Consider the following 23,261-nt stretch of genomic DNA (forward strand, 5'->3'; position numbering starts at 1 on the left):
AACCGTGTTTTTTTTAAAAAAAAAAAAAAAAAACTACCATACACGGTAGTTAAACTACCATACATGGTAGTTAAACTACCGTTTTTTTTTTTAAAAAAAAAAAACAAAAAAAAAAACAAACTACCATACACGGTAGTTAAACTACCGTGTTTTAAAAAAAAAAAAAAAACTACCATACACGGTAGTTAAACTACCTACCCCTACCTCTAACCCTACCCCCACCTCTAACCCTAACCCTAACCCCACCTCTAACCCTAACCCCACCTCTAACCCTACCCCTACCTCTAACCCTAACCCCACCTCTAACCCTAACCCTAACCCTACCTCTAACCCTACCCCTACCTCTAACCCTACCCCCACCTCTAACCCTAACCCCACCTCTAACCCTACCCCCACCTCTAACCCTAACCCCACCTCTAACCTTACCTCTAACCCTAACCCCACCTCTAACCCCACCTCTAACCCTAACCCCACCTCTAACCCCACCTCTAACCCTAACCTTACCTCTAACCCTAACCCTAACCCTAACCCTACCTCTAACCCTAACCCCACCTGTAACCCTAACCCTACCTCTAACCCTACCCATACCTCTAACCCTAACCCCACCTCTAACCCTAACCCTACCTCTAACCCTACCCATACCTCTAACCCTACCCCCACCTCTAACCCTAACCCTAACCCCACCTCTAACCCTAACCCTAACCCCACCTCTAACCCTAACCCCTACCTCTAACCCTAACCCTAACCCCACCTCTAACCCTACCCCCACCTCTAACCCTAACCCCACCTCTAACCCTACCTCTAACCCTAACCCCACCTCTAACCCCACCTCTAACCCTAACCCCACCTCTAACCCCACCTCTAACCCTAACCCTAACCCCACCTCTAACCCCACCTCTAACCCTACCTCTAACCCCACCTCTAACCCTAACCCCACCTCTAACCCTACCTCTAACCCCACCTCTAACCCTAACCTTACCTCTAACCCTAACCCTAACCCTAACCCTACCCCTAACCCTACCTCTAACCCTAACCCCACCTCTAACCCTAACCCTACCTCTAACCCTACCCATACCTCTAAACCTAACCCCACCTCTAACCCTAACCCTACCTCTAACCCTACCCATACCTCTAACCCTACCCCCACCTCTAACCCTAACCCCACCTCTAACCCTAACCCTAACCCCACCTCTAACCCTAACCCCTACCTCTAACCCTAACCCTAACCCCACCTCTAACCCTACCCCCACCTCTAACCCCACCTCTAACCCTAACCCCAACCCCACCTCTAACCCTACCTCTAACCCCACCTCTAACCCCACCTCTAACCCTAACCCCACCTCTAACCCTAACCCTAACCGTAACCCTACCTCTAACCCTAACCCCACCTCTAACCCTAACCCTACCTCTAACCCTACCCATACCTCTAACCCTACCCATACCTCTAACCCTACCCCCACCTCTAACCCTAACCCTAACCCCACCTCTAACCCTAACCCTAACCCCACCTCTAACCCTAACCCCTACCTCTAACCCCACCTCTAACCCCACCTCTAACCCTAACCCCACCTCTAACCCTAACCCTAACCCCAACCCCACCTCTAACCCCACCTCTAACCCCACCTCTAACCCTAACCCCACCTCTAACCCTACCTCTAACCCCACCTCTAACCCTAACCCCACCTCTAACCCTAACCCTAACCGTAACCCTACCTCTAACCCTAACCCCACCTCTAACCCTAACCCTACCTCTAACCCTACCCATACCTCTAACCCTACCCATACCTCTAACCCTACCCCCACCTCTAACCCTAACCCTAACCCCACCTCTAACCCTAACCCTAACCCCACCTCTAACCCTAACCCCTACCTCTAACCCTAACCCCACCTCTAACCCTACCCCCACCTCTAACCCTAACCCCAACCCTAACCCTACCTCTAACCCCACCTCTAACCCTAACCCCACCTCTAACCCTACCTCTAACCCTAACCCCAACCCCACCTCTAACCCCACCTCTAACCCCACCTCTAACCCTAACCCCACCTCTAACCCTACCTCTAACCCCACCTCTAACCCTAACCCCACCTCTAACCCTAACCCTAACCGTAACCCTACCTCTAACCCTAACCCCACCTCTAACCCTAACCCTACCTCTAACCCTACCCATACCTCTAACCCTACCCATACCTCTAACCCTACCCCCACCTCTAACCCTAACCCTAACCCCACCTCTAACCCTAACCCTAACCCCACCTCTAACCCTAACCCCTACCTCTAACCCTAACCCCACCTCTAACCCTACCCCCACCTCTAACCCTAACCCCAACCCTAACCCTACCTCTAACCCCACCTCTAACCCTAACCCCACCTCTAACCCTACCTCTAACCCTAACCCCAACCCCACCTCTAACCCCACCTCTATAAAAATTTTTTGGGTCCCACTGAGATTCGAACCTGGGTCGCTGGGGTGAAAGCCCAGAGCGCTAACCACTACCCTATGGAAGCCTTGCTCTCAGTGCATGCGACATGTATGGTTTTATGGTTACACGAGCAACTGTGTTGCAAATTTTCTATGATAAAATTTTTTTGGGTCCCACTGAGATTCGAACCTGGGTTGCTGGGGTGAAAGCCCAGAGCGCTAACCACTACCCTATGGAAGCCTTGCTCTCAGTGCATGCGACATGTATGGTTTTATGGTTACACGAGCAACTGTGTTGCAAATTTTCTATGATAAAATGTTTTGGGTCCCACTGAGATTCGAACCTGGGTCGCTGGGGTGAAAGCCCAGAGCATTAACCACTACCCTATGGAAGCCTTGCTCTCAGTGCATGCGACATGTATGGTTTTATGGTTACACGAGCAACTATGTTGTAAAATGTTTTGGGTCCCACTGAGATTCGAACCTGGGTCGCCGGGATGGAAGCCCAGAGCACTAACCACTAACCTATGGAAGCCTTGCTCTCAGCACATGGAACATGTATGGTTTTATGGAGCAGCTCCAGATGTCATCAACGTACACGAACACCTAGCAAAGTACAATTTAAAATGACACTTTCGAAGTACCCAAAGTTAAACTTACAAAAGAAAACCCATAACAAATAAAACTTACACAAGAAGAGCCCTAACGTGGCACTTGACAGCTGTCAGTGTCAAATGCAAAATGTAAACAAGGACCATGTGAAAATTAGGTCAATGCAATCTCCGGTTAGAATATGTTATTTTGTAGGTATTAACAAGTAGAATAGTTTTAAATTAGTCATAATTATTTAGGCAGATAATTATGGGATATTTTGGTACACTACACGAGGTAAAAAAAATAATAAAATGCATGATTAAGCTGATTTTTATGTTTTAATTGGCGAATAAAGAAACAAGGAATAAAACACCAGACCAGTTTTAACATAAATGTTTATTAAAAATAATAATATTAAAAGCAAATTTCAAACCAGCAATCTAATGTGAAATTGCAGTAGATATATTGGATAACATTATTTAGGCGTACATAGGTATACACGTTATTTAAAAACTACTATAATAAAATAAATAAATAAGAAAGTGTAGCGAACGATTTGGTGAACGATTCTTTTGAACAAATATTTTGAGTGAACCGATTCTAAGGATTCAGTTCACTTAAAAGAACTGGAATACACATTGCTCGTACAAAACAGTGCAAGCTATTGTAGGCCGTCGGTCGAAATAGCCGACTGGTTAGTGACTCGGGCTCTTGCTCGGCAAGAGCTTGGTTCGATCCCAGGTGCGAGGAAGTACTTTTGTTGTGCAATTACCCCTTTATTTATTCTCTTTTTTTTTTAACCTCGTGTAGTGTACCTACACATATTGTCATATAAAGCAGTTAACCTAATGTCAGATTTTTATGTTTTAATTGGCGAATATAAAAACAAGGAATAAGACGCCAGACAAGTTTTAACATAAATGTTTATTAATAATATTAAAAGCAAATTTCAAACCAGCAATCTAATGTGAAATTGCAGTAGGTAATATTGGATAACAATATTTAGGCGTATATAGGTATACACGTTCTTTAAAAACGACTATAAGTGTTATACTACGATACAAGTGTTTACCAGCTCAGTGGCCTGAGAGGAGAGTGTCCGCCCTGAGATTGGGAGGTTGTGGGTTCAAACCCCTGCCGAGTCATACCAGTGACTATAACAATGGTACTCATTTCTTCCCTGCTTGGCACTCAGTGTAAGGGGTTGAAATGGGGCCCCCCCCTGCTGCTCACGATCATTGGGGCTTTTGGCACTCGGTGTAAGGCAGGGGTGTCCAAGTCCAGTCCTCGAGGGCCGCATTCCTCCATGTTTTCCGAGTTTGCCTCGTTAAACACACCTGATTCAAATGATCAGTTCATCCTCACGTTCTGCAGGAGCCTGATCTTTGAATCAGGTGTGTTTAACGAGGGAAACTTGGAAAACATGGAGGAATGCGGCCCTCGAGGACTGGACTTGGACACCCCTGGACTGTAGCACTTTTCAGTTTCACTTAAGCTTTTTCCCTAATGAAGTAGCCTGTCATGGACACTTCAATAGGTACACGAGGTAAAAAAAAAAAAAAAGAATAAATAAATAAGAAAGTGTAGCGAATGATTGGGTGAACGATTCTTTTGAACAAATCTTTTGAGTGAACCGATTCTAAAGATTCAGTTCACTTAAAAGAACTGGAATGCACATCACTAATGGAGCGCTTGATGAATAACAGCTTGAAACGTCACAAAATCCTGTTTAAAGTCCACATTCCAAAAAGTTCCCGATTGCTGCGAGCGAGCGAGCGAGCGAGCGTGCGTCTGTTTGTGTTCTTTGTCCAGCTCATGTTAGGACACGTTTGTCATCAGCAGCTCTCCGTCCGTCGGTCCGTCCGCCGGGAATGCGCTGCTTCCTGGAATCTCCTGGAGCTGGATGTCGACGCAGCAGCAAAGCACTTTCACAAGCCCAAAAAGCAAAGCAAAAAGCTGCCAGTTGCTGACACAGACGGTTTCTTTCCAAAGCACAGAGGACACGTTGAAATGAACACACCTACTGTCTTTGTTCATGGTGCCGATGTTGTATATTTTGATTTGATAGCTTCTATTTTAAATCTGAATATGAAACGAACGCTCACCCCATTGTTTTCAACCATACTTTGAAACTCTGAGCCTAATTTAGAAGCCTCATTTGAAGCAATAACCCTGTTGACGTGAAAGAGTGCTGCTTTGATAGCACTAAACGAACCCTAACCCGACGGTTGGTCAAGATCGACTCTCAAAAGACTTCAAAACGGACTAAGATAGTTTTATTCGACAAAATCACCAAACTAATTGTTGAAGAGCAAAACGTTTTATTCAGCGTGAACTGCTTTGGTCATTTGGGAAAGGGAGCAAAAATATCGCGTGTGCTTCATTAGGAGATTGTGCGCGAGTGGGCCTGAATGCCCGACAACAACACGGACAACGACGCCAACGCTATACGGAAATGGTGGTTCGCCTTTATTAGGTCAGTGTAAGAAAGAGGCGCCGAGTTATATTCCTTCACAATGAACTCGAGAAGCAAAACAAAGCTTGCAGACAAACAAACAAGTGCCGCCATTGACACGACAACCACGTCGTTCGCTTCAGTGGAATATTCATAAAAATAGACATCGAATGCAAATATAGTTGCTTTGTCCACATCACAGAATTTGTTACATTCAAAACAGAAGAACTAGAGTGGAGCCCGACGACCTGAAGGTGGTGGCCAATGTTTTCGTGGTTGGAAAATAAGTTAACTGTGACATCATCGTCAATCAAATTGTAACGTTTCGCAACCAACCAATCAGCATCCTTTGGCGGATTGCGACCTTATCAAGATGGAAACTTTCAGCGATGCTCATTTGGCCAAATGTCAACATCTGCCCAACAATGGCTCCAACGTCAAAGTTGGCTCAAAGTTGGAGGGGTCCGATGTTTGCATTCATACGGTGGTTCGGTACGCACAACAATTGCGTCCAAAGTAATGGTAAGAATAAAAAAAAAACATTGAATGAGCTATTTACAACTTGAGGTTTAGAAACTTTTTTCATTCAGATGCGAGAACCTCATAAAACTTGCCCTTGCCAATCACGTCCATTCCATTGATTGAAGTCAACAAAATGAGCTGAGATACCTACTACACGAAACTCATTTCTTCATCATACGGCACTGTAGCGGTGTGCAACGATAACAGTCAAATGACAAACTTTTGCTCATTTCAATGCTTGACCCTGACCCCCCCCCCTTTCCAGTGTTAGCAGGAGCTCTGGCTCTGGCTCCGCCTCTTCTTCAGAAAGAGAAAGCTCGAATGCTTTTCAAATGTTGCCAAAGGAATACGAGGTACGTACGTATATGAGGATTGGACCGACGCAAAAAGGAAGCTTATCAACAGCGCAAATAAATATTTTCAGAATCAACAGGAATAATAATGGATCAATAAAGATGGTGGGAAGAAATGGTTACATGGAGCATCCGTGCTTTGTAAGTGAGGGGATGGGGGGCGAATAAAGCTGAAGCTCATCTTCATGGCGCAGCCTCGAAACCAACCTTAACCTGTTTTGGGCTACAAAGGCGATCGCTGTACAAGCAGAGACATTTTGCAATTTGGACTTTTTCACACATCCTGTTATGATGGAAACATTTCGTCGGGAGGGATAAGTTCCACTTGCTATGGCGCAAAATCTCGGGGTGAGCACGGAAGGTATGTGCCGTGCCATGTCGTGTTGGAAAAGCTATTGGACAGAAACAGACCAAAGTCCGTCTCCAAGATCACTGGAAACTAGCGGAAGGCCTGCTCATTCATTGGCCACACTTCCAGTCCTTCAAAATACGAGCTGAGAAATGTCTCCTAAATGGCCGACTTCCCGTCGTCGAGACTTTGTCCACTGATAAGAGGCACGGTCAGCCATTTAGAAACCGATGCCAGGGATTCCTAAGCTTCATTGGCAACCCTGAAATACGTTTCTGGTGATTCAGTTGCTGGGAAAAGGAGAAGAAACTGCGATTCCAAGAGGGTCTTGTCACTTTGGCACGAGCCAGCTCAAAGGCATCGGGCCCGTCTTCTCAGGCGAAGGGATTTTCCGACCTGAGGATGGACGCGTCGGCGTCGTGGCACCCTTTGCCGTTCATGTGCTCCGAGTGGCCGTCGATGCTGTAGCAACCCTGCACCTCGGTGATGGACGAAGCCGTGTAGGACGCCGAGCGCAGGGCGTCCGAGTGGTTCCCGGCGCCGCTGCCGAACTGCAGGTTGTACTGGTTCCAGTGCCTCCGTAACACCGCTTGGACCTTACCGGAGAAAAGGCAGGATTATTAGTCCGTCCAAAATGGACGCTGGCGTGGACCTGACATTTGGATCCAATACAAAGAAAGAATGAAGTCTTACTTCTCCGTTGAAGAAGCAGAAGATGGTGGCTACCAGTAGACCCTGTCAAGCAAACAAAGGAAAAGGCCGTGAGGGCGGCCGTGAGGGCGGCCGTGAGGGCGGCCGTGAGGGCGGCCGTGAGGGCGGCCGTGAGGGCGGGTGAGGGCGGCCGTGAGGGCGGCCGTGAGGGCGGCCGTGAGGGCGGCCGTGAGGGCGGCCGTGAGGGCGGCCGTGAGGGCGGTCGTGAGGGCGGTCGGTCGGACGCGATAACCATCAAAATCGGGGCCCCAAACTTGTGGCCAGTTTGTTTAGGCCTCTTGCTTCCTGCGGCGCCTTGCCCATCCTGTGAGCGCTCGCGGCCATCAGATAGCAAGTCGGCCCAGCAGCCCAGACGGAGCCCGCCCATGTCAACACTTGCGCGCCTTTTCTACCTTCCTTTCCGCCACAGAAACACGCTCCACCAGCAATCAATAAATGAATGAATAACATGCTTCTCGTCTCCTTCAAAGATCTCGCCGTGATGAAAAGAAGGAGTGAAACGGCGCTCACCTGGTAGTGCATGAGAATGTGCATGATGTAGTCGTAGATCTCGGAGGAAACGCGTCCGTCCGGCTTGTAGGGGAGCAGCACGTACTGGATGCCCAGCAACGGCACCAGGATGAGGGTGGCTCGCACCGCCTTCATGTACAGGCTGGACTCTGCTTGGTGGGTCACCTTCAGCTTGGTGATGAGCACTCTCACGATGTTCAGCAGGAAGAACAAGTTGACCTGAGGGAGGTGGCGGGCGTGCAAGCGGATGAGCTGGGACCTTTGATCAGCGTCCGAAGAATTGACAAAGGTTCTTACCAGGAGAGCGGCGCAGATGGGACCGTGGATGATGTAGAGCAGTGATGTTTTGGAGCTGATCCAACAGCTAATGTGCACAAGACAACAAGAGAGGGAGGGGCGGGGCGGATAATTCACGATTAATGTGACATGTGGCGGATGAACCAGAGAGCCTGCCGGCAGGATTTTCCTCTCGTCTCGTCAGAACGGAAGCAAATTCAATATTAGCTGGGCATTTTTGTTGTGATTTTTAATATGGATTTTTTGGGTGTGGATTTTTTTAGATGGATTTTCATGGGTGTTTTTTTGGTATGGATTTTTATGTGCCTTTTTTTATACAGATTTTTTCTCATCTCATAAATAAAAGGCCAGCAAATAGTGTGCAAAGTCTCCGTCCGCCGTTTGTTCCCTTACTTGTCATTGTAGTAGTAACTTCTTGCAATGGCATGAATGGAAGCAGGAATGAGCGGGAAACCTGAAAAAAATCCAAACAGTCAATTCTCTAGTTGCCGCGGCGACGACCTACCGAGCCGACGTACCCCAGCCGAGCAGATAGTACCACATGAGGTGCTGCTTCTCGGCAAAGACGGCCACCACGATGAGAGTGTGCAAGTAAATGCCCTCGCACAGCATCCAGAAGTAGTTGCAGCCAAAGAGGTAGAGATGAATGAACTGTGACACTTTGCAGCTTGTCTGAGCCGGAAAAGCAAAAAAAAAAAAGAAAAAAAACATTTGGCGTGCAGCGCTTTTGCTTCTTCACGAGAAGCAGTGAAATGAGCCAAAGCAACACAGCAGCAGCTGCAATTCTTCGGTGGGCGGAGCTAATGAGCGTCAAGACGCACTCACCGGATTCCTCTGTACCAGCTCCTGGTTGTTTGCCACAGCTGTCAACCAAATGATGGTGATGACAGAGTTGAGCACAAAAGAGAAGAAGAGGTTCTTGTGAAGTGTGATTCTCTGACAACTTAAACTCCTGTCGGGAGAGGCGAAACGAGGATTCAGTCACAAGATCTGCGTGAGCGAGCGAGCAAACGACCCAGTGAAGAAATGACGCACTTGAAGTGGAAGAATATTCCAAGAGAGACAAAGAGGGAGGTCAGCGACAGTCCGTGTCCGATGAGAGCCAAGTAGAAAAGATTCATTGCTGTCTGTGGGGAACGGAGACAAACACTCAGTTCCTTCCCATCCAACAGATGTCTGACGTCCATCTGAGTGGATTTTTTTTCTTCTTCTTACCACTCTGCCTTCGCTGGTGTGCTCGTTGCAGCGCGTGTAGTTGGTCCACGTGCGGTTGCTCTCAGGATGCAGGAACCACTGGCCGCTGGCCGAGCAGATCTTTGTCACCATTTCTGCAGACCAAAATACATCATGCCCAACCCAAATGGACACCATGGGGGGGCAAACATGAAGGACTCACCCGAAGGATCGAAATCCTGGAAGTAGTCTGGGCAGTGCTGTTCGGAGGTGATGCCAGCCTTGGTGTCGTCCCAACACAACCAGCCGTCCCAAGTGCGGTTGCACAAGGCCTCTGCAAGCACAAAGGCAAACAAACGCTGCAGTCGGGCCTCCGCCGCCAGTCAACCTCCAGCCGGCTGGCTGGCTGGCTGGCTGGCTGGCTGGCTGGCTGGCTGGCTGGCTGGCTGGCTGGCTACCTTGCTTGTCCGAAGGCTTGTCCTTCAGGATCTTCTGGTAGCACTCAAACTGGGCCGTGACAATCTTGTTCCTGGTCAGGCCCATGTCGTGATACACGTTGGTCGGATGCTGCTGGCTTTCGTTGACCTCCAGACTTGCCCTCACGCACAGCTGCAAGGACAAATGCACAGCGCACGTTGGACCATCACCACAAATGCTACGTTGCTCATCTCACGAGCGGTCAGGTCACACATGAGCATTTGTGTTTGCTCTTTCGCACTCGTTTGCACTCTTTTGCGCCCCTGCTCGTTGATATTTTATGCTAACGACAACAACCAGTGTTGGGTTCTGGGTATTTTGGTAATAGCAAAAATCAGACACAATCGGAGGGTTGACATGTTGAGAAAAAAAAAAAAAATTCCACTTAGTTGTGTGAGAGCGGACAGCCTTACCGTTGCGAGGGAACACGTTAGCATAAGTGCCACGAATCCATTCCTGCCGGTGCTCGACATCCTCCTGTTGGGCATTTTACGGAGTTTGCAGCTGCAGATCTGGAACACAAGATTGGAAATGACAAAATGAGGTAAAAGCTCGGGCGGGGGCGGCTTTAAAACAAGCCAGGAGACTTTCAGCGCTCCCTTTAAAAAAACATGTCGATGGGCATTTTGGAATATAACCTTGTAGGAGTCTTGTTTGCAGCAGCGCATTTCATGTTTGCGTTGCAGCAGAGCTGAGATGACAAAACAATGGACGAGCGTCCCACGTGCTAATTGAGGTTGGAAAAAGCCACAGGGCCACTTGAAAATGGATCATTCAAGCCAAGCGCAAAGCAGCGGCGGCGGCTCCCGGCCATGGGCGGTTAGCGACGGCTAACTCGCTCAGCGACTCCCACCGTCTCTCGGTCTGGCTGGAATCAGCATGTTCATTAGGCGGCCATTTGGGGTATCACTTTATGAAGGGCAACAATTGCCAAATCAGAGTCATAAAGGTTGCCCACATTGGCCACGGTGGTTTGGGCTGCAAACAGAACCACCGTGGTTAGTGCAAAGTGGAGGCGGCCTCAAGCTTGAAAAGTGCTTGAACTGAAGAGGAACTGGCGAGCAGGAAGGATCAGCTTGATAAAACACGCTCCCTCCAAGCCTTTCCTCTCTCAGTCAGCCATACCAAATATAGCCTGAGGACATTGCCCCTGGGACCAGCTAGTCATTTGAGCATCACAAAATCTATATAGTAGCACGTTCCCAAACACGAAATGGACCCTCATGTCAACTTCCACGGTGCGGCGCCAGATGTCATGGAAAATAAAAAACATTCCCACGGATGTGAGAGCGGAGCTTCCTTCAAGAGCCAATCAAGCCCCTTCATTGCAGCGTTATCCGCAGAGCTCTTGAGGAACCTGGTCTACGGTCCACATGAAGCATACTGCATGCTTGAAGAGTCAATGTAGCGCCACAAACCAGAGCGCCCTTTGCCAATCAATTAAATCAATGAAAAATATGGCCGGCCGGCCGGCCAGCCAGCAGAGAACGACAACAGGAAAGCGACGTAAGCATCAGGAACAAAGTAGCTACCCTGGAGTTTGGCATAAATGAAAGGATTTGCACTGCGTCTTTCCGTGGCGCATGTTAGGTGTCCATTGCTGCAGTCCATCGTTTGTCAAGACGCACGCATTCCTCGCAGGTACATGACGAGAACGCCGCTTGCTTTCCCTGCAGGCATATTTCCATATTCTCTTTCTGGCCGTGACTTTGGCGGCTTTTCTCATAACGAGGTGATCCTCTTCCAGGGGCCTCTCGTCTGCGCAAGGGAAAAATTGTACAAATAGCTTGATAAAAATACACGGCTTAAAAATAAAGTTGGCCCCGCCGCCGCGCTGCGCTGTGCCGGGCCGTGCGCGACACCTGCAATGTTACTGGCACGTCGCCCGGGCGCTCATCTAAATGTTTGGATGCACTTTGCGCACATCACCACCTTGTTGAAAACGGCCTCACCTACCCGCGCGTTGCGCTGCGCTGCGATCCGCTGGCAAAAGCGGCTTCATTCCTCTAATTTGTTCCGCTGCACGGGCCCGTCCGTCTTTTAGCAAGCGCTCCAAAAGCAAAGACGAGTCGAGCGGCTCGCCCTCAACAATGGCATCTGCCCGCTCACGTGGACCTTCCCCACATCCTTATTGAATTTAGTCAAAAATGAGGACAATCTCGTTGCTATCTGTTCATTTGATCCAGCAGCTTTGGGCTTTATTATCGTCTGTTTGTCTTGGGGCTGTGAAAACACGCGGCGAGCCAGAACAAACACCCCCCCTTCCCCCGAAATGTTCCCATGAAAAATATTCACGCTAATACAAAGGTTCTTCATCAAGTGACAAGTGAGCTTGTCCCGATCCGGAACCATTTGAAGGAATGCAAGCCAAAGCCTCCCCGTCGCCCACCGCGCTGGACCTCCAACCGAGATCTTTGCTTCAGAACTGAAAGTTCCTCGGCGGGCTTACGTAAGAATCGTCTCAAATGTCCGGATTTCTCCCGAGCGCTTCTCACACGGTACTATGGACTCGATCGAGCAATTCAAAGCAGTTATGACAGGGAGGCACGGGCCTTTTGAGCTAATTGGGAGCCCGACCGAGAGGTGACCTGCAGACACCCAGCGGCCAAATACTCGGGAAAGGCAAAAGTGGATGGACGATACACAATGCCACATTTTCATACTTTGGTCCAAATGATTGAAAGGTTAGCGCGCGGTAACAAAGCAGCACCGCAAGTTCACCTTTGGAGGACAGATGCACTCCAAGCCCCCGGGGGCCATTTCCTCGCTGCCAGGTGACCCCTCCCACACTGTAAATCAGGAAGCCCGTGTCAAGCCGGCCGCTTTGTTTAGCTCTCCTAAACACAGAACACTTTGAGAGAGTGCACGCGCGGCCGCGGCGGTCTCTTTCCATGCACTGTCCGCCGGCGAGCGAGCGGGCGGGCGGGCGGGCGGTCACGCACATACAAACAAAGCCTCCCCTCCCGTTAAGCACCTCGTGCGGCCAAATTAACTGGGATCGCAAAACACGGCCCTTCATAATGGATGAGTGGAAATATTACCTCAAAAGCTTTTTGAAACTGAAGCTGAAGGTACCGCTGCAACGGTGCCGTCGCTCCATTGTGCGGTTTGGGCCGGAGGAAGTGGAATCGTTTTACTGTCGTTGCGTCAAATCATTTCAAATCATAAGACTGACTAAAGTGATTAAAAGCAAGCATCAATCTAGATCAACGATAAGGAAATGAGCGGCGGGGATTATAATAATGGATTAAAACGAGAGATTCACAAGAAGGCTGCAGTCAACAATGGAGTTTTCCGCTCCGACTGAAATGAATTGTAACGCTTTGAGCAGACCTCGTTTAGGTTGGGACGTTTGTTTGGCACAGGAACGTGACACGAGATGTCATGGCTTCGGGCCCGTGACAGCAAAATGTCGTGTGCACGCTGAATGAGATTCCACTGACAAGAGTTTGTGAACGCCATGCCGTGTTTGGGTACACATCCACCGAGATGGTCTGCAGAGCTTTGGTGGCATGTCTGGAGCACACCACCGTGTCCTGGCTCTTTTCGAGACTTGCGCTGTAAACACCCGGCGTGACACTTTTGGGGGGGGGGGGGGGGGGGGGGGTGTTTGGCAGCCGTTCTCACCACACGGTCATCTGCGTATTTAGTGGAGGTCACATAAAGATGTCAGAGCCACATGATTCGCCAGCCCCATTTGGCAGGACTCCCAACTGGCAAGTTGGAAAATCCTCGCACATCAAGCTTGCCGGCAGAAAACATTCATCTGATCCGCCAGTCTTGAAATCCCAACGTTTACGATGGCTAAGCATGCAAATGGAGCGCGAGCATTTTTGTCATCCGTACGAATGCGACGACACAAGGGAAAACAAAGCTAGCTAAGGCAAATATGCGGCCTGCCACCCAGAACATTTGTTTGTTTCCTAACGTTTCTTGCTCTTCACTTTTGTTTACATTTCTTTTAGCTGAAATGTATTTCATATTCTTAGTCTTTTAAAAGACTAGAGTCCAATTTGACCCGGTGAGTAGATGTGAACTTCAACAGATTCCAAATAGTTCAACTGGAGATTGAGCAAAGCACACCTTGAGACAAAGTGTGTTTCCGAGCCACAAGTGTATTTGTAACAAATGCTTGCTTACTGCTCATTGATAGAATTTCCAAATGTCTGCATATTGTAAAGCATAACTAAAGAGAAACATCACCTATCAACTCCAACGGCTCACTTCATTACATGCAGACTTTACCAAATAACATCTTCTAAGTCCAAATACGTGCAGTTTTATTGGCGTTTTGCCGCGGGTAGCTACTTTTAACAACTCGTGACACCGAGAATGTAAGCGGTGCTTACAGACCAAACGCGGCAGATCTCGCAGGTCCGACAAGATCCAAGTCAAAGCAAATGATTTGGCTCGGGGCTCGCCCACTCCAGCTGGAAAAGCACGGAACGTCGCGACGCGCGCTTTCAAAACATTAGCTGTGTGTCCAACCTGGCGATGCTGCAATCAATCCACTCAAACAGGCGACGAGCCCCGAAGTATGCACGAAGAGAAGCAAAAGCAGATTGCCAATAGTCAGCCAACCAGTGCGCATGTCGATCGGAAGGGGGGATTACACACCGTTAAAAGCGGAATGCATAACCCAACGGAAACCCTGCCGGCACATCCATGTTGTTATTAGTCGTTGGCGTGATTGCTAATGGACCGACGGGACGGCACGGCAAGGCACGGCACGGCACGGCAGGCGGGTGGGCTGGCTGGCTGGCTGGTGCCATCTATGCATTACGCATCAACACGCACGGCTGAGCAAACTGCAACCGCGCATTCATTCCGCTCTGCATCACGGCGATAACGCCGCCGCCGCCGCATAAAAACACACCGCACACAAATTACGACGGTGTCTTACCGCGGACGTAGGTTGCTTCCGAAGAGGGAAATACGAAAGGCGTGCGTCCGTCCGTCCGTCCCACTCTTGCGTGTCGTCGCAGTAAATCGACAAGATGCATACGAAGCACTGCAAAGTAAGACTGTGTGCTGCTGCTGCTGCTGCTGCTGCCGCTGCTGTCAGGTTGGCGTTGGGAAGCAGCCCACCGCTTCCTGTGACGTCACAATCAGCTCGTCGCAACTGCGTGCGCACGCGCGCGCGCGCGCCTGCTCATTCACACGTAACGCGGAGGATTTTATTGTGTTTTAATATATAACAAAAATGGAAATGAGTTTATAAATAGTTCAATGTTTTGACCCGTTTTAGGCGGAGGCTCACGTTGATCATGAGGGTCATTTTTGGCGTACCCCAAAGACAACTGCAGTTGTAAAAAAAAAACGTATGGAATGAGGCTTTGGAGATCTTCAAGATATTCTGAATTAAAAAACAGTGGCCTGAGTCATAAATATGAGTCTGGTTAGTTTCTTCGGCCGCTTTATGTCTTTACGGAATCTGTCTCGGGCGTCTTGTTCGATGAAATCTCAAAGCCATTCCAAAGTGGAATGTCGTGAATGGCTGTTTATTCTCATCATTCCCAAGGGTGAATCATAACAGGAAAAAGGCTCAAGGAATGATGCAGGATGTCAGTCATTTGTGTTTGAACTTTGCCATGCAGGCTGGAAGCAGCAAGTATTCGAGACTTCATTGCCAAAGCAATTTTTGGCAACGTCAAGCTTTGACAATCATTCGGAGGAAAACGTGGATGCAAAGGTCAGTGCATCTCACTCAACTGGTGACTGAGGCCTGTACAACGTCTGCTGTCACCACCAATACAAATGCGAGTTTTAACATTCGGCACTACACGCGATCCAAACGAGACAAGGGAAATCCAAGCCAAGAACAAACACTTAGCAAATGCTTGTCATCACGAGTATATCTTTTATATGTTCAGTAAAAAAAAAAAAAAAGTCATCAATCGGTGCGCAAACCAAAACATTTGGGAACAATTCTCAGTCTGGCCCTGGGTTGACACCGCATGACGTTTTTAAAATTGAGCAAAGTGATGGTGCAGACATGCTTTGAGAAATGAGAGCACCGCCGGGATGAAACTAAAACGACGTGATGAAACAACACTGCCCCCTTGTGCGGCTTTAAAGAACATCGTCAGCCTGATCACAAGATGTTGATGTGAATGACATCTTTTGAATTTAATCACAGTGGCAAAACAAAAGTGCTTTTTGTCCAGGACAAAGCAAAGCGTTTCGTATCAAAAATATACGGCAAGCTCAAAAGCTACACATTTTTTTTTACATGGTGATAAATACGGTTAACTCTAGCCAAAGCGAGCGAGCGAGCGAGCGCAAGTGTGGCCAACGTCTTCAGACGGAGCCCCGGAGAATGTTGGGTATATTTTTCTTCCTTATTCGAATCATCTTCTCGCCACCACCTGCCAAAGACAAACAAAAGTCGGTCCAATTTAAACAAGCAAAAAATGTCTGACATTCTTTGACTTTTTCGAATAGCGCTCGGCCGTCGGACGGCACCAAAGCTCGACAAATAGCTGTAGAGTAAGCGGAGCTGCGGCGTTTCCAGGGCAACAGCTTTATATCTTTAGCTCCACCCCAATTGCCTGGGTAACCAATTCTTGAAAAAGAAGGAAAAGAAAAAGACATACCCTTTTGACTTTTAATGCACTTCCGGATGCATTGCCGGCGGTGTTTGAAGTTGTTGCTGTTGCCTCCGCAGCCGCTGTAGAGGAACTCGTGACAGCGCTTGCTCTCGGCATGGTAAGCAAACCTGCGCACGCTGCCGTCGCACGTTCCTCTCTCCGCGGGACCCGAGCACGCATCTGGCAGCGTCGCATCTGGCAGCGTCGCATCTGTAAAGCACGCAACGTCAGCGCTCGCATTTCCCCCGAGGTCGGGCCCCAAATTTTAAACATGAACGTCATCAAGCACAAAACCACAAGAAAGAGCAGCATCCAGGAGGGATTGCATAACATGCGCGCAAAATATTTTTATTGCGCCTTGAAGTCATAAAAATGTTAATGTGCTGCTCATCAAGTCACAAATTCTTCAGTCACATTTGATGAGTGAATCCAAATTGAAAGCAGGCAGAAGAACTGTGGTTGTGCATGTAGGTGTTGTTACCGCCGCAAGAGGGCGGTGTTTCGTATCAATTGAAAAGGAGCTCAAAATGTAGACGTAAATGTGCTGCTCATCAAGTCACAAATTCGTCAGTCACATTTGATGAGTGAGTCCAAGTTGAAAGCAGGCAGAAGAACTGTGGTTGCGCATGTAGGTTTTGTTATAGCCGCAGGAGGGCGGTGTTTCATATCAATTGCACAGGAAAAAAGGCTCGCCGAGCTGGCTGGCTCATGCTTTTGAATCCTGCTTTGTCTTTGGGTCGATTTAAATGTCCGAAAGTGATTGAGACAATAAAAAAAAAGACTACTTGACTGGCCGTGGGAATGTTTGGAAGTTCTTGTCAGGGTTCCCGGAGCCCAAAAATTCAAGGTTTGCATTTGTTTGTCTTTCTGCAATTTTGGTACCTTGCGAATGGTCCGGACCCGTGTTGTTCGTTTGCACCCCATTCTGATTCATGATGGCTGTCTGCTCACCTGAGAAACAAAATGAGAATAGTTTAGGGATGGAATTTGCAATTCAATGTGAGTAACAGTGAAAAGAATCTGACTTTTCTTTTAAAGTAAGGACAGCAAATGTTCTTATGAATTGATGTCACATTTAGATACTTGAACTTTTACCAGTTAAGGTTGGCCGCACACTGATGGTTTCTCTGGCACCGTTCTGGACCGTGACGGTTTCTACATCAGCACAAAGCGTGCAGAAGGACGAGGCGAGACAAAAAGCGATCTTCAAAATTCTAAATCGTTGGTTTGACGTTGATTTGCGGTCGACATGTTTGGTCAGATGATCGAGGACGTACCTTGTTTTTGACATCTGGCCCGGCACTCGCCGATGCTCCTGAAATTGTTGGCATTGCCAAAGCAGCCGCCGTAATAAAAGCGCTTGCAGCGTTGACTGCTGCTGTCAAAGAAGAAACGCGTGACCAGGCCGCGGCAGGGACCTTCCGCTTCGGGTAAATGGCACGGGTTTTTATCCTCTACCAAAACAAAGACAGGCAAGCAGAAAGCCGGAGTGGCGCCGTGAACAAAACCGACCAAAAGTCACACAGATGACGGAAAACATTCCACGGTGCGGCACCCACCCGACACCAAGCAGGTTTCCTGGCAGGCCTCCAGCGTTTCAAAGTTGTTGGCGTTTCCTCCGCAGCCGCCGTACTCAAAGAGCTCACAGTGGCCCGTGTCCACATTGAAGAAGTAGTTGTTGTTCAAGGAGCGGCAAGGCCCCGCGTCCGCCTTCATGGCGCACAGCTCGTCGAAGATGAAAAGCTCCGTCGCGGCTCCCGCCTCTGAAAAGCAAAATGCAAAATGAAGGCGCGTGTCCATTCTGACATATGATGGCCGAGTCACGTCACGAACGGGACACGATTTAGTCCATGCAAATCATCAAATGGAATCCTATAATAATAGAGGTTCCACCTTATCACTAAAGCTTTGGGGCACTAAATGTATTTCCACTCTTATCATCAGCTTCTGTTTCAGTCGTTTATAATAGAAGTCGTGGCCATCGGCATCGTCCCTCAGTTGCTTCTGTGATGAGTGTTTGGGCTGAGACAGTGCTTTTCATCATGCAACCCTAAAGCAAAAAAGGAAATGAACTTGACGAGAGAGAGAGAGAGAGAGAGAGAGAGAGAGAGAGCGAGAGCGAGAGAGAGAGAGAGAGAGAGAGAGAGCGAGAGAGAGCGAGAGAGAGAGAGAGAGAGAGCGAGAGAGAGAGAGAGAGAGAGAGAGAGAGAGAGAGAGAGAGAGAGAGCAAAGCCACCAGCATTAGCGCAAGTGCTCAGACTTGAATTTGTGACCTCGGTGTTTGGGGGGCATCTTGGATCTGTGGATCCCATTTTGTACATGCTCCTGAAAATAAATCAAAGCTTCCCTCGCCCTCATAAAACGCAAGTGTTTGAAAAATGCAGCGTGCCCCATTGATGCCCCACTTTTCATCTGTGTCTCTTGGCGAGCGAGCGGGAGCGTTGCCAAGAGTTGTTTTGGTGCAACACACACCAAGAACAAGAAACTCTTCATATGCAGGAGGGGTCTTGACGTAACAGGAAGTCAAGTGACTCGCTGTAAAGTAGAAGAGCAGGCCACCGAGAAACATCACTTTCAACTCGGGGGAAGTCATAAACCGGGATGAACTTTTTTTTCTTCCGGTCATTCAATGTATTTGTTTAAGGTTGGGTCGGATTGCAACACCTGGTCACTGTCGAAAAAGGGTGCGCCCGCCACATAAAACTCAGCTGGTCTAATCTCTCAGAACAGTTCCTTCAGGCGAGTCAACAAAAGGGCTGGACGTGACTCACAGCTTGTCCCGAGGTCACGCTTTTCAACACCGTCATACAATTGCCACCCAATAAATAAATAAAAATCTAATTTGGATCGGTAAATAATAGCTGGAAAATAACTCAAGTCTAAATAATAAATCCATTTTATTTCGAAAAACGTTAGAATTATTTTCAATTTCGCGGACCACATGCAATACCGCCACGGACCGCTAAATGGCCGCTGACCACCGATTGAGGTTGAGACCACATTAAATTGATGTATGATGACGATTGTACCGCGTTCATTATTAAAAAGCGCACAACAGACTCGGGAGCCGCGGGCGAATCTTGCTAATCGACTACATGAATTCATTTTTAATCAGCGACCGACTGTTGCCGCGGCAAACGGCAAGGGAGCAATAACGGTACAGAGCGGAGGAGATTGATGGCGCGTAGATTCACGGTCTTTGTCGGGCCGTTTGTTCACGTCAAATCAGATTTAACCGTTTGTTTTTTGTCCTCCCGCAAAAGGCTTATCGTGTCCTTATTGCAAAACTGTAAACAACCGCCGCCGCTCCCTTTCCAGCAGCGTTCCGTCTCACTGCTAAATAGCAAGCTCCACTTGTGTGCCAATCGCACACGGGCAATCGGGCTTTTGCTCCGACTGAAAATGATCATCGGCCCGTTTTTCGAGGCACGCTTTTGTTGAGATGAAGAATCAATGTGATGCCAGCTCTCTCCTGAAACGGAGTTCTAATGAGCCAAATGAGAAAAGCGTACGCATGCGTCCCGTTGCAATTGTGCGGCTGATTTGACAAGCGCGCCGGAACACAAAGATCGGACATTTGCCTCGTATCTCGCACTTGACACAAAATACGCGAGTAATCCCTCATCGGACATTTCCAGGGAAATACAGGCTCGCTGTTACCATTGGCTGACTGCGTATCCTTTGACATTCAGCACTTCCTGAACCCTTGCGAAGGTCCCAAAATAGGACTCGTGCCAGAAATACAGCTGGTTAAGAGATAATGCATCCTCAGACTCGCTGCTCTGCATCAATGCAAGCTTCAAGTTTGTAGTCGGCAACGGCAAAGGCGCCGATTGCTATTCGGCCCACATGCAAACATAAGAGAAGCATTTGCCTGAGATCGCATGCAGTCATGCGTCATTAATCATCCGGCCAACAATACCGGCGTCACGCCCAAGCAGGACCGCTGCAAAGCTCCAACACGCAGCGCTCCGAGCGTGAAAGATCAGATCACATTTCATGAAAAGTGCACTCGGGTTTTTGCTTTTGTTTTTCCCAAGCACAACCCAAACAGATGCATATTTACTCCAAGCCTGCGCATTTAATTAGGCTGCTTTTGCATATTGAGGCCATTTTGGGTCAGGAGATGAAAAGAAGAAGCAAAACATTAGCTGGGCAGTGAAGCGTGTTTATCTTATGTTTGATGCTTTCATTTGGCTACTTCTTGTTAATAAAGACGGAATATGACAAGTGCGCTTTCCCTGTCGTCTGTGGCCCGAGGCTTGAACAGAAATAACAGAGGGCCGGCCGAGTCCATGGAGATTCCCATCATGTACCCCGACAGCGGCCATCAGCATCCATCGAGGGAGCAACGTAATGAATGCAGACGGCAGCGCAGTCGACGTCTGCGTGGCGACGAGCACACGGTTCTCGGTTTCATAAGGGTAAAGGACATCAACGGTAGATTGATACGTTTTGCTTCAATTCCAATTCAAATAATCATAGATACTGACGAACAAAGACCTTTCTTTGTTTCTACCGCACACGGTGATTCACCAATGTGTCAAAGTAGCACCAACTACTAGCAAGACAGACTTATTTGTCTAAAGTATCGACGGCGGTGGTATCGGCATCCTTTGCAAATACCGATACCTTGAAAGATTGCCAGTATCGTGCAGGCCTTCTTTATGGATAACAGGAAATGTTCGAGTTATGTGACCTGATATGGTAGCACAACAGCCCGGCCCGATAATATTTTTTGCGTGAGTGTGTGGATGTGGACTTTGGACGTGTCTTGACATGGCTGGAACAATCGGCGGGTGTACTAACCAACTTTAGACTACTTTAGACTATAGCGCGCTCACGTTTAACTACTACAGCTCATTCAAGTCGCTTCAGGTTGAGGGATTGAAAGGTAAACAATTTGGGGAAACGTCTTGCGTCGTCTTACCTTGCGCGGTTGCGCTGCAGGTCGCCAAAAGGCAGACGCACAAAAGCCACCGGCGCCGCCACCGATTGTCGTCGTTGCAAGGAAGCATAACTCGATGCTGGTGGTGTTGAAGAACCGGCAGCTCGATCCGTCACGACTGTCAAGTTAGGACGGGGAGAAGGAAAACTTGTGTTGACGCACTCGAAGCCTGTCAACTTGCGGTGGGGGCGCGCGCACTTCCCTTTGACTCGTGTGGCGGCTGCGCGCACGACGACAGCGTTCAAGAAATGGTCAGTCACTTCCTGTGCAATTTGATGATGTCATTATTTTACGTTCCAAGCAGTACACGTTCTGTGTACACACGCACCCCCAAAAAATCCATTTGAAAAGATGTTATCTTTTGTTGAATCGAAATCTAACCAGTGCAAACATCTGCTTGTACTTTGAAATTGAATTGATGGATTTCTTTTCTGCACTGTCAATTTGAAAGAATGGTTTTGAAAGGAATGGTTGGTTTATCGATTCATGATCACCATAATAATGGATAATTAAGATAATAGTAAATTGCAGCTGTAGTGTCTTTCCGAAGGAAAATGGAATTGAACGTCCGTCGATTTGAGTTTTGGCTGATTTACAGGGTCATACATAATATGAAAAACTTTTAGAGGGGGATTCCCCAATGGAGAGCAGCTACCCAAGACAGATGGGCGACGAGAAATTGTTTTGCTGAGGCCCTCTGAAAGATGAATGAATAATCGCACTGTGAAAAATGAGGTGCGAGGGCCCATTCATCACATTTAATCCCATTGTATTTATTCTATCTTCATGTATTTGCTGAATTCAAATGATTTCTCATGACTTTAGTTTTAGCTATGTTTCCTCACAGTATATCTTTTGTGTCTGTGAAGCGAGACAAGCCGATAAGAGCGCCGTGGGCTTGAGGGTTCCTGGAAAGGCAAAGGACATTAGCCGACCGGTTTCATCCTTCTCGGCCCTCGACTTGATTTACGGCCTTTGTGGAACCGCTTCAGCTTCCTTCATAACACATTTGGAGTGCCTGCGCCAATTGGCCCCATTTTGCCACAGTCATGACTCTCTTCAATAAAACACCCAAGGATAATAATGCCGGATGAAAAAGGAAAATATCCCGTCTCCATATTTATACATTATGTGCTACTGCATTTATTTGTACAGTGCAGCGACGTTGTGGAAAATGGACTTTTTAATTGCTTGTACGTCAAACAAACGTTACGTCCCCGGAGTGTCGGCCCACCCGCCAAGTGTGAAATTAAACACACTTGTACCTGCGTAAAGCGTGAGTGGAAATGCTTTGATTGTTGCCCACCCCGCTCGTTCGATTTATGAAAAATAATCTTGGATTTTTAAACAAGTGCACCTGTCCATGAAAATAATCCCTGAATATAATAAATAAATAAATAACATAATGTAGAAATAAATTATATAATAGAATAAAGAAATAAGGGTTAGCTCCCGGCTGCTATTGAAAGTTGATACTGATTACAAAGCCTCAAATTAATTTGGTTAGTTGCATTTCAACCCGTGCGTGCATGTGTGTATGTGTAAAGTAGTTGCTTGCACGTCAGGAGACAAGAATGTGCCTGTTAGATTATTCAAGCTGCACTCTTACTCACGAATCTGCGCCTCTGTGCTTTGATAGCCGACACACACACCGTCATCCGGATGGACAAAAGTTCAATAAAGTCACCAGATCTGCAGCAAAGCTGGCTGGAATTTCCTGTGCACGTCTTTTCCCACACTCCCAAGTCTCACGTCGTTGTGATCAAAAGCATTGGTGACACATCTGCTGGCCATTTTGTCCCTGTTGGTCAAGAGATGCTGGCTCGGGAGATGTGATGCAATTGATCAAGGGTGACTTTTAG

General features: G+C 48.0%; 2 protein-coding genes and 1 long non-coding RNA gene across 6 annotated transcripts; 1 reads left to right on the plus strand and 2 right to left on the minus strand.

Annotated features, from left to right (window-relative positions):
- Positions 1 to 4,402: 4,402 nt before the first annotated feature.
- On the plus strand, positions 4,403 to 5,629 carry LOC125973613 (uncharacterized). Its single transcript, XR_007483241.2, has 2 exons — positions 4,403 to 4,560; positions 4,854 to 5,629. It is a non-coding gene; the product is annotated as an uncharacterized lncRNA (long non-coding RNA).
- LOC125973611 (calcitonin gene-related peptide type 1 receptor) lies at positions 5,461 to 14,961 on the minus strand. 4 transcript variants are annotated; one of them, XM_049727986.2, is made up of 13 exons: positions 10,500 to 12,700; positions 10,275 to 10,373; positions 9,843 to 9,993; positions 9,608 to 9,718; positions 9,427 to 9,539; positions 9,247 to 9,338; positions 9,037 to 9,163; positions 8,730 to 8,883; positions 8,605 to 8,665; positions 8,212 to 8,278; positions 7,915 to 8,133; positions 7,387 to 7,428; positions 5,461 to 7,289 (listed from the first exon to the last, which is right to left on the minus strand). In XM_049727986.2, exons 1-13 carry the CDS (start codon positions 10,527 to 10,529, stop codon positions 7,068 to 7,070), a joined length of 1,488 nt encoding a protein of 495 aa, XP_049583943.1. In that variant the 5' UTR covers positions 10,530 to 12,700; the 3' UTR covers positions 5,461 to 7,067. The 4 variants fall into 4 exon arrangements, with proteins under 4 accessions (XP_049583943.1, XP_049583939.1, XP_049583941.1 ...); XM_049727982.2 differs by lacking the exon at positions 10,500 to 12,700 and adding an exon at positions 14,765 to 14,961 and having other exon boundaries at positions 7,915 to 8,278; XM_049727984.1 differs by lacking the exon at positions 10,500 to 12,700 and adding an exon at positions 14,350 to 14,452 and having other exon boundaries at positions 7,915 to 8,278.
- A 1,004-nt stretch (positions 14,962 to 15,965) lies between these two features.
- On the minus strand, positions 15,966 to 21,621 carry tfpia (tissue factor pathway inhibitor a). The gene is made up of 7 exons (XM_049727987.2): positions 21,382 to 21,621; positions 18,011 to 18,214; positions 17,729 to 17,905; positions 17,547 to 17,606; positions 17,334 to 17,402; positions 16,458 to 16,661; positions 15,966 to 16,229 (listed from the first exon to the last, which is right to left on the minus strand). The coding sequence occupies exons 1-7, from the start codon at positions 21,467 to 21,469 to the stop codon at positions 16,162 to 16,164; spliced, it is 870 nt and encodes a 289-aa protein (XP_049583944.1). The 5' UTR covers positions 21,470 to 21,621; the 3' UTR covers positions 15,966 to 16,161.
- Between the last annotated feature and the right edge of the window lie 1,640 nt (positions 21,622 to 23,261).

This window comes from Syngnathus scovelli, chromosome 8 (assembly GCF_024217435.2).
Source record: "Syngnathus scovelli strain Florida chromosome 8, RoL_Ssco_1.2, whole genome shotgun sequence".
NCBI lineage: Eukaryota > Metazoa > Chordata > Actinopteri > Syngnathiformes > Syngnathidae > Syngnathus > Syngnathus scovelli.